An 11,268-nucleotide genomic window follows, 5' to 3' on the forward strand; every position below is an offset into this window, starting at 1 on the left:
CACAGGGCAGTCTTTGCTCTCTGCTGTTGGTCATTGGCAGTGCCAGGTCAGGAGACCTGGCTCAGTCTCCCTGGAAACTTGGCTTCTCTGCTACAGGAAAAGGCTTCCCCTTTATGGATCTCAACAGAACCCCAATCGAGATGATTGTAAATGTTCCCTCTTTTAATGAAGTAAACCTAAAAATTAGAGAATGGCTATAGCACGCTTTTACTATAAAGATCTAGAGATCCAATTCTGAAACTATTAAAAAAAATAGTGCCTTAATTCAAGTTTTGGTCACACCCTCATGAATAAGCCTCCAGACAGGGGTATTTGTTGAGGAGGAGATAAAAATTCAAAAACCCTTTCTACCATCCCTGGCCTAAAGAGCAAGACCATGACTTATTTCTGACCACGGATGATAATAAAACTCTTCATTTTCTGGGCTCCAACTTCTAAACTTCCTTGCCAGTTTCTATATCTCGTCCTCACCTTCTCCGTTTCTCTAAAGCTGGTGTGGGCCTGTACTCTCTGACCTGTGAGCTGTGTCCAGAGGACCAGTGACAACTCCTGGAGCTCCATGGGCTGCTGAGAGCCCTTTAACCTGTGCTGAGAGCCAGGATAAGGAATTGAGATGCAGAGGGTCCCCAGAGTTAGTGCCATGCTCTTCAGAACTGCTATCCAGAGCTCAGACCCACCACAGGAGAGTCCTGCCACCACAAATCCAGTGGGGAACACCGAAGCTTAGTGGCTGGGGAGATGGCTCGGGGAGGAAAGTGCTTGGTTGCAAGTGTGAGATCCTGGGTTCCATCCCCAGCAACCACGTAAATGCCAGACTGTACTTGTATGTCAGCACTAGGCAGAGACCGAGAGAGACAAAAAGATTTCTGGGGCTTGCTGGTCAGCCAACCTAGCAGAATTTATGAGCTGCAAGTAATGAGAGTCTGTCTCAAAAAAAGTGAAAGTCACCTGAGGTTAACCTCTGGCTTCCATATATATGCCTCTACCCTCCCCCCCCCAACAAAAAAAACTAAAACACCCTGAGGAGTCAGACCTGAGCCCAGACCCAGGCATCCCCCTCTTCAGTTTTGTAGTTTTACACAAATGATTTTTCTTCTGTGAGACCTGATTTCCTCATCTGCAAAATTGTTCACTGTGCTATTTCTAACCACTTTTCATTGTTCTAGCAGGCATGGGTAGAGGGGGGGCGGTCCTCAGGTGGGCCGAGTTGAGACCTTGGCCAGGGCTGGGAGGGGCAGACAGAGGAGGACCTGCAATGGATGTGTGGACCACGCCCACACTCAGCAGGGACCACTGGGCTCCGTACTCTTGCTCTTTGTTGTGCCCGTCCACGCTATTGAGTGGCAGAAAATCAAAACTGACAAGATGTGTTCTTTATCACTCCTTTGTCCATCGTTCCACTTAATTAATCCCAATCAGACATGGCGAAGTGGCCTTGGCAGGGAGAAGACATCCCCCCCCCTTCCCTTAGAGTCAGCTGCTTATCCCTCCCACCCCTGTACCTAACGAACACTAGACTTCCGTCCCTGCTGCCCCGGCCACCACTTTGCACCACTGCACCCAAGGATACCTGTCTGGATGGCCAAGTCCAGAAGGCAGTGGAGAACCCATGGAGGCCACCAACTGTCTCCACCTCCCGTTGGGGACCACAGAGGTGACTGTCTCCTATGACCAGCAGTTGGACCCCACTGCCCTTTCCTGAATTCTAAGTCTGTCTGGCCCCCAACAGCTCAGAGGGTCACCTTCTCTCTGTACAGAGCCAAGGCTACTGCCCTGCCTTTGGCTCTCCCCTCACCCAAAGACCTGCCTTCTCAAATCTGGGCCTCAAAGCAGCCAGGTCTAAAGTAGAGAATGTGATTTCTTTAGGGCTACCACCCATTGCTGTATGATTGGGAAAGATACCTTTTCTGTGCCTCAGTTTCCCAGGCTGTAACATAGTACGTATGCTTTGGTGGCTTCTCTTAGACACTCACAACATGAATGCTCTCCAGCTGAAGCATCCTCCAACCCTCCATCCTGCTCTCCACTCCATTCTCTGTTTTCCTCTGCCCTCTCCATCTTCTTTCCTTTACTTCCTGTTTGAAACTGTAGACACTTAGTGTCACCCCGCCCCCAGCCTATGCACAAGTTGAAACCCTAATTTCAGAGAAGGGTGAGGTTCTTAGAGGTAACTTGAGTGTGTGGGTGGACTCTTCCTTAATGGGATGCCAGCTTCTGATGGTCCTTATGAGGGAACTCCAGAGCCATCCTTGCCCTTTCTGTCATGTAGAACATAGGGAGAAGATGAATCTACAAACTAGGAAGTGTCTTTTGCCACACACTGAATACACCAGCTCCTTGGCCTTATACTCTCCTGGTTTCCACAAGAAGGTGAGTGAGCCCCTTGCTGTTCTGGTCCAGGGGGCCAAGACCCTCTCTTTCCTTCCATTTCTCCTCCTCTTTTCCCCTGTGCACACCCCACACTTCTCCCCGCCGCCCCAGGTTATCCACTGAATTCCACACACGCCTGCACAGATGGGATCAATCTGAGGCTGCCTTGCCTTCAGCTTATCTCTGCTCCAAATGATTGATTTTCCCTCTTTGAGAGTAATTTGCTGGTGAATTCCATGTATCGAAAAAAAAAGAAAAGAAGGAAGGAAGGAAGGAAGGAAGGAAGGAAGAAAGAAAGAAAGAAAGAAAGAAAGAAAGAAAGAAAGAAAGAAAGAAAGAAAGCTTGTAAAATTTAATTCAATCCAACTGGCAGCTGGCACTTTAAGGGGGAGAACACGAGAGCCATCACTTTCATCCTGGGATGGGTCTAGTACTGTGGAAGGTGGCAGGTGCCCCTCACCTGTGCAAGCATTTCCCTCTCTCTGCCCCAGACCTTCTGGGAATCAGTGTACTCACAGAGAGGCCAGTGGAGTCATGTTTGAACTAACAGTTCTCATTTTATAGCCCATGGCCAAGTGCATTGTGGGAATCACTCAAAGTCTAGTTACACCTGACCTTGAGGCTTCCTTCCTTCCTTCCTTCCTTCCTTCCTTCCTTCCTTCCTTCCTTCCTTCCTTCCTCCCTTCCTTCCTTTATTTCATCCTCCCTTCCTTCAGAACACCTCTGCACCTATAACCAAGCGCGCAAACCTAACATGAAGGCTGAAGCTGACTGTAGCTCAGGGAACTTGGGTGGATTACAATTGGGTCCAGGAACACTCTCTGGCACAAGAACTTCCAAATGGGTTTATCACTTGTCTCCATCCCCATCAAGCAGGTGCCCTTGCAAATCACATGCTAATTACATCTGAAATGATACTAAATGAGGAGGTATCTGAGTCACACCAGGCCACCCTCTGGTCCTCAGGGAGGCTGGAGATTTTCGAGCTGGGAGGAATCACACGGCGGGATGCAAGGATGCTGCCAAAGCCAGAAAAATCCCAATAATCAGAATCTCAGCAAGAAGAGCCTCCACAAAGGCAACTGGGGAGAAATTAATAGGAAATGCAGACAGGGCTGTCCTATTCCTGGGGCATCCCTTCTAGAACGGATAGGCTTTGCAAGGATATCTTCCTGGAGAGCCCCAGTCTTGGGGGAGGGACCATGACATGTAAGCAGAAGTTGCTGCCCTGGTTTCTCTCTGGACCAGAGGCCTCCTCCCTGCTCCTTTCATAGCTGTGTATGTGTGGTGGTAGGTTGGGAGTGGAGGGGACACTAGGGACAGTACCTTCTAGTTCCTTTACATTTTGTGGTGAGTAATTTCCAGCTACATCTTAGTTGCTTGCCTGGAACCACTGTGTGTGGGGGTGACCAGACAATGGACAGCCACATACTCACAGCGAGTACAGTCCCCTCGCTGGCAGCCTAGCCTCACATTTTTTTGAATTTGGTTTCTAAAAAAGTGGCTTAGACAATTGAATTCAGGGTAGCTGCAGCTATTTTCCAAAGGGGAAAGGGTATGTCCCTACTGTGTCCACCACAAACAAACTACATGTTGGGAAGACACTATCTTACAGGCCCCAGAAAAACAGAGGTCTGAGTGACAGATGCTCAGTGGAATGTGCGACAGGGTCTTGGCCCCACCCAGGTGTGCAGAGGCATACAGCTCAGGATACTGACTGGACTCAAACTTGAGAGAGCCTGCCTTGCCAAACAAAACAAAACAAAACAAACCTCAAAACAAACCTCAAAACAAAAACAAATAACCTTGGTAAGAATAGGGGTGGAAAAGATAGGAGAGGAGGGGAAGAGATAGGGGAAGGTTGCAGCAGGGGCTTGTTTATCTTTTTTTTTTTTTGAAACAGGGTTTCTCTGTGTAACTTTGGCTGTCCTGGAACTCACTCTGTAGACCAGGCTGGCCTTGAACTCACAGAGATCTGCCTGCTTCTGCTTCCTAAGTGCTGGGATTAAGGCATATGCTACCACCTCTTCTCTTGCTTATCTGTTTTTCTTTTCCCTTTTCTTTTTTCTTCTTTTATGCTATGGATCCTTCTGGAAGTCTGCTGAAGCCCATTGGTCTTTTTTTTCTTTTCATAGGATCCCAGGCTGGTCTCAAACTCCCTATGTAGCTGAGGCTGACTTTGAACTTTCTGAGCCCCCTCCTGGGACTACAGCCCTGCACTACCACGTCATCCAATACATGTGGCACTGAGGACAGAATCCAGGGCCTCATGCAAGCTAGTTAGGCACTCAACCAATAAAGCCACATCCCTACCCTCTCAGGATGCTTTTAATTGCATAAAATAAAATACAGAGGACACCAAGTCAACTGACTATTTTGAAACAGTTATCCAAGTATTTTAAACTGGCTATGCAGTCATATACATGCTTAGGAATTCATGCAGCGAGGATATTTAGAGATAGGGCTTCCTGCCATGTGCTGTGATTTCAAAGCAGGGTCAGGTGTAAATAGGATTTTGAGATTCCTGGGACACCAGTAAAGTGATATGAAAATATCAGAGGTTTTTCTTGAAGTCAAAGTCACAGCCATTGCATCTAGACCTGTAACTAAAGAGCAGGTAGAGCTCACATTAGTGAGCTTTTCTTCATCTCAGATCTAGGTCCCCGAAAGGATCAGTAGGCTGCCCGCCCCTGGAACATAGAAACTCCTGGACTATAAGGCAGCCTCCCAGAGAGGCCAAAGGAAGCCCATAGCAAAAACACACCCTTCACAGTGCTATGTGGGAGGGCGCAGAGGGATGAGGCCTAGACAAACCCACTAACAGGAACAAATTGGCAAGGAATGTAAATAAATACAAGGGTGTACTGTGGCTCTCTGACATGCCTAGAACACAAGTGGAATGGAAAACCAGGGTGATGAATAAATATAAACCTGAGATTAGCAGAACCATCTCTTTTCTTTATTATATGGTGGTGATATCTTTTCCTCAGGGAGGTGGGTAATTTGGCTTCTCACCCCCCCGACTTATGCTCCTCAAATTAATCGTGTCATTTGCCTAAAATAAGAATATATTCCTGCCAGATGTGTCCCTGGTCACCTGTCTGGCACAAGTCCCTTTTCTTCCTAGAGTCCTTCCTCTGCCTTCCTCTGGAGGCCACCTTGCCTTTTACTAGAGGGCCTGTGAGGACAGAAGTTCTCAATTCTCTTTAAAGTCCAGGCAGGGAGCACGCTTTCCCTCCATCGTGAGCTCAAGTCCAGCCTGGGCTACATGAGACTCTACCTGCCCCCAAATATATATCAACAAGCAGTCTTTTTCCTGATTTTGGTGTGATAGTTATCTTTCTCACATGGGAGAAAGATAACTCCCTCCTCTCACCAGCTCCTGTTGCTTAAGGATGCTTAAAAGCAGTTCTAGCATTGTCTCACATTCCAGTGGTTCATCCTGAATCTTCAATGCACCCCTATCAGCACACACACAAACATACAACACACATGCATCACACACACAAACACATGAATCTCTTTCATATCCACATGCACACATGTATGACACACACACACGCAACACACATACATCACATACGCACACACCACACACACACGCATCACACTTGAGCTCACTGTGGAGCTGAGTATTATCTCTTCCTCTACTTCCTGACTCCTAGGATTATAGGCCTGCACGGCCACACCAGATTGTGTGATGTTGGACATTGAACATAGGCTCTTGTGCACGTTAGGCAAGTATTCTTCCAGCTGAGCCACATCTCTATCTTTCCACTCTTGGAAAGGCTTACGTTTTTGTTGCAGCTGTTTAAAATAGTCATGCTATTGGCCCCTTGGAATAGGGTCCCTTTATACTTACTCCCAGTAAACAGTAGACACTCAGTATGTACTTCACTTATCTCAGGCAGACTAGAGTGTGTGACTGTCTAGCTGGAAACAGCCAACAGGAGTTAGTGAGAGGGAGGCAGGTCCTTATGTGGGAAAATGGTAACTATTACACCAAAATCAGCAGTCAGCCCTTATACAGACCCTCCTCACTAGGTACACATGTCCCAGGCAGGATTCAAGGTGACAGAGTGTGGGGTGCGCACTTCAGCGTGATTTGGGAAAATGGAAATTTTTATGTATGTGTTTAATGTCCATCTTGAATCAGTCCAGTGAAGAAATATATAAATATTCACACCCTGGAAGTGTGAGCATACGTGTTTTCCAGGCTGTAGATGACAGCCTATAACAGCACAGAGACTATCACACAGCAGGAAAGGGCACACAACTACCAGAAATCACAGAGATTCCTGGCTCCCCTCCTCGTGCCGCACACACCAGGCGGGGAAGATGAGTGCAGACAGGCCACAAGTCCCAGCAACTCACCTCATCCTTATCCACCACCTGGATGAAGAGAGGGAGGGCAAAGCCAACTTGTGCCAGCTCAGTGATGGCCACGCTGTACTCAGAGCTGTTGAACTCTGGGGCATTATCATTGATGTCAATAACCAGGATATTGAAGGTTGTGGTGACGGTGGCGTCTGACGGGGTGCGATCGTCATTCAGCTCAGTGCCCTGCAGACAGAGGAAGGCATCTGCAGTCACAGAAGCAGCTATTACCCGTCAGGACGTCCTCCTGTGTGTCAGCGAAAATTATCCCATTAAATCCCCACCATGGTCTCCAGGAAGAAGGGGCCATCCTCTGTCTTCCATGCTACAGATAAGAACACTGAGGTTCATAGAGGTGAGGTAATTTGAACCTGAGTAGGTTTCAAACTCAGGCAATAGGATTCTGGAACTATTAGGGAGGAGGGCAGGAGGCCCAGAGAGACCTCACATCCACTGAGGGCTTCAGGGAAAGTCCACTCAGCTTAGAAGATGATAGAACCAAGGTGTCTGCTATGCGCTATTGACAGAGCAAATCTCAACAGCGCCCCACTGTGGTCCCAACATCACTGGGCCCAGGCAAGGGCTGAGTTAGATGCAGAAAAAATCCAGATGCCCCAGTCTCAGGGTACTCACTGCCCAGTTCTGAGCCCAGTTTACTGCTCCACAGTCTAAGGGAGACCTGTGTGGAGTGTCTGCCACCAGGTCCAGAGACAGAAATGCCCAGCCCAACTGGCACATTCACCTAATATTTTGTATGAAGGTGGGAACACTGAACTCAGGCTACCCCAGGTGAAGTGGAGGTGGTCGTGGGTGGAGGAAGCAAAACATGAAGAAGGGCCTGGGACTAGGTTTCCGTGTCTCACTGGCAGACTTGTACTTGAACACAGGAGAAGGAAGGGACTGGTGAGCCCTCATGATGCATGTGTTTGTGTATGTGGGATGCATGTGAGCCAAGAGGTCCACAGCTGACTCAGGCCTTTCAAGGCCGAGAGGGTCCACACAAGGCCTGCTGTGCTCCACCCTTCCGGGTAGATCTTTCTCAAGGCCCCTTGCCTATCTTTCTCCCTTCCCCCACTAATATATGCCTGGGGCTTGGCATCCCCTTCTACCCTCCCCACCAGGATCTATTCCCTAAACAGCCTTTCCAGCGAATGGCTCAGCAAGCCATTGATTTCAATTAAAACTGGCCATGAGTGGCAGGTAGCTGTACGGGACAGTGCTGGCACTTCTTCCTCACCTTCCAGGTAGGGAGCTCAGCTCCTACCCCTTCCCTTAAGGCCTGCTGTTTGCTAAATTGAGGAAACATCCCTAGAAGGGAAATAGAAGTTCCAGCCAGTGCAGGCATTGGTAGTGTGTGTGAAGAGCCAGGCAGACCTGCATTTACAACCACCAGACTCCTCCTGAGGACACGCCCAACTCCTGGGGATGGTTTCAGGCTCCACAGTTGTCTAGGAGGCGTGGTAGCTACACGGAGGGTCTCACCTTCACTGTCAGGATGAAGCCGTGACTGTACAGGGGGTTCTCCCGGTCCAGCAGGCCATTCAGGGTGAGAGCTCCGCTGATGTAGTCCAGGGCAAAGATGCTGTTGGTATTCCCTGCAAGACAGAAGCCCAGAGTCATGATGGGCTGCCAGCAGAGGGGTGTGGAGTCAAGGCCTGCACTCCTCTGTAGGGAGACAGTCTTAGTAGACTCTGGCAAGGGTCTACTTTGAATCACAAACAGGTTTCAGTGCCCTCCCCAGGTTCCACTTAGCCCTCTCTGAGCCAGAAGTCTCCTCTTGGTGTTGGCAAATTTGAATACTGAATACTATTTATCTTTTTTTAAATTTTTTTTTTTTTTGAGACAGGGTCTCAGGTAGTCGAGGTCGACCTTGAATTCCCTATGTAGCCAAAGATAACCTTGACATTCTGATTTTCCTACTTCTGCCTCTGGAGTGTTGACTCGCAGGGCGTGCTGCAGCTGTTTTATGAAGTGCTAGGGATTAAAGACAGAGGTCAAGCATGCCAGGCAAGCACTCTGCTAACTGGACCACATCAGGCCCTTGTTTTCCTTTAGAATAGAGTAAAGGGGGGCAGAGTCCAGATAGGACTAGTAGACATGTTGGCTTTCTTTGTGGTTGTTTGTTTGTTTGCTTCATTTAAAACATGTATTCTTATTATTACTGCTGCTGCTGCTACTTACTGTGTGTAAAAGTCACAGTGTGCATGTGGGGGTCAGAGGACAATTTGTGAAGCCAGCTCTTTCTGCCTTTATGGGTCCTGGGGATCCGTCAGGCTTGTCAGGCAAGTCGTTCTTTACCTGTTGAGCTATCTCATTGGCCCCGCTTTGTGCTTATTTTATGGTTCTATTCTATTCTAGTCTAGTCATTTTATCCTGACTTTCTATGGAAATGGTACAAGGGTTTGCTTTTTTTTTTTTTTAATGATGACATATGTTAAAACATAATTCAATTTAAAAAATATTCTAAGTACTTACCAAATTAAAGACAGTTATTTAAACTATTCAAAAATTATACATAAGCGTCTCTGGCCTCCTGCCAAGGCCCTGTAGCCTCTATGCTTCCCCTGCCAACCAGGTTTCCTGCGTCTGTGCTTCTGCACTGTGCCCACCCGGCTCCTCTCAGCTTTCCTGGGCTTCGCACGTGCTCCTTCCTTCTCTGGTTTCTCATTTCCTGGCTTCCTCTCTGTTCTCATCTCCCATCCTCCCTATGCAGTCATCCTCTCCTACCCTTTCTACTTCAGGGGAGCCATGCTGTTGGACTAGCCCACTCTCCCTGCCCCACAGTCAGCAGTCCCTCTTCTGGCTTCTCTGTGTGACTCTCCTCTTCCTGCCCAGCCTGTGAGCTTCCAGAAGAGGAGGGGTCTTCATAACTGTCTGCTATGGGCACACATGCTGGCACACTCTGGCAGCAGGTTCCGTATGGTACCTGTTCTTTAGGCCACCTGGGCCAGCCCTAGGAGTCTACTGTCTATTCTTTATGCCCCTGCGGCCAGGTTGCTGTCCTCACTAACCAGTTGGCTCATTCATTCACAAACCTGCTGTGTCCATTCACAGTTCTACAGTTCCTAGGACAGACCATCCCATGGCTAGGCCTGAGCTTGGCACTGTGGGCTCAGGTATCTACAAGCCAGGAATTTAGGTTGAATGAAGATGCTAGCCTGGAGGGAACCCACACCACTCTTCCCCTAATCAGGCCTCTCAGGTCACTCACAGCAGGCGGCACAGTTCACAGATGGGAAGGCTGGAGAGGGAAAGCAGCTTGGGAGAGGAGCACAGATTGATGCTCCTGTGTGGTCCTGGACCACTTACCTAACCCCTCTGTGCATCTACCTCGTGTAAGGATGAACTGAGGAGAAATGCACCTTGGAACAACTGCTTGGTTGATGCTGACTCGAGCAGGGCACAACCAGAGCGAGCATGGACCATGCCTGGCTCCGAGTCAAGGGAAGAAGTTTTCCATACACATGGCGTCTAAAGGCCATGGACTATGGAAGCCATGGTGCTCCCAGCCCTTCCCTGTCCCCACTCCAAGGGATCGACAATGGAAAGTCTACGGAAGATAGTTTCTCCTTCTGTCTTTAAGGATACAGGACAGGGGTTGTGCCCAGCCTGCTCATGCAGTCAGTCAGGAGCCCCTCTTGTTCTCTCACCCACTGCAGGACTGGCTTTATGCTGCTTTGGAATCTGGACTTCAGCTCTGCAGGTGTATTCCCACATGTCCCTGCCAGAGGCATCTCCCACACTGCAGACTGAGGGGTGTGGTTGTGTTTGTATAAATAAAGAGGACAGGATATGAGGAGGCACAGAGCATGGCTATCACGGGGGAGTCTGCTACAGAAAATGAGGGATTGTGTACTCTCATCCATTCACTGATTCATTTATTCATAGTCCCTTTCGTGCTCACTCAGGAGTGCTGGTTCCATTCATCCATTCATAGAACTGCATGCTCTTAATTCATTCTTTCTTGGCCTTTTTCAGCTTTGTCTTAGGGGCCCGTTTCTTGGAGAAGCAGTCCTTATCAGGTCCTCATAGCACAACTGATCAGGCAGGACTGGGGTGGGATGAAGCCAGACTACATGGATCTTGAAGGGGCTTGTTCTCCCCGCTTCCTCCCCAATTCACATAAGCCCTGGTATCCCCATCCCCATGATCCACTTCCCATCACTCCAGATTTTCATATCCATTTATTCTTTCCAATAAAGGAGCCTATGAAATGTTTAACTAAATGCGATCCAATTTTGATCTTTGCAAGATTCCACCATAAATCATTCAGAAACAAGAAGGCCCCTTGCTGAACAACTTGCTTAAGGTTTAGGTTGGGAACATAGGGCTAGTGAACCTGGAACGTTCAAATGCATCCCATCGTCTCGCACCTACCCACCTCCATTCATGGGCACACTGTCTTCTGCACCCCCAATCCCAGACTTTCTTCAGTCAGTCTACTGACAAAAACTGTTAACTGAGGCACACCCGTAAGTTTGGGGACTTTCCCTAACACAATATTCAGATACACCTCCCCCC

The 11,268-nt window shown here is 48.6% G+C and overlaps 1 protein-coding gene across 1 annotated transcript in view; it reads right to left on the bottom strand.

Moving 5' to 3' along the window:
- Positions 1–11,268, bottom strand: part of Cdh23 (cadherin related 23) — a 349,868-nt gene that overhangs the window by 150,569 nt on the left and 188,031 nt on the right. The window contains exons 10-11 of the mRNA XM_055598837.1: positions 8,230–8,342; positions 6,745–6,933 (exon numbers count right to left, since the gene is read on the bottom strand). Of these exons, the coding sequence (XP_055454812.1) occupies positions 6,745–6,933; positions 8,230–8,342 (302 nt within the window). The remainder of the gene's footprint in view (positions 1–6,744; positions 6,934–8,229; positions 8,343–11,268) is intronic.

Source organism: Psammomys obesus, unplaced genomic scaffold, assembly GCF_907164565.1.
Source record: "Psammomys obesus unplaced genomic scaffold, mPsaObe1.curated_primary_1811, whole genome shotgun sequence".
Taxonomy (NCBI): domain Eukaryota; kingdom Metazoa; phylum Chordata; class Mammalia; order Rodentia; family Muridae; genus Psammomys; species Psammomys obesus.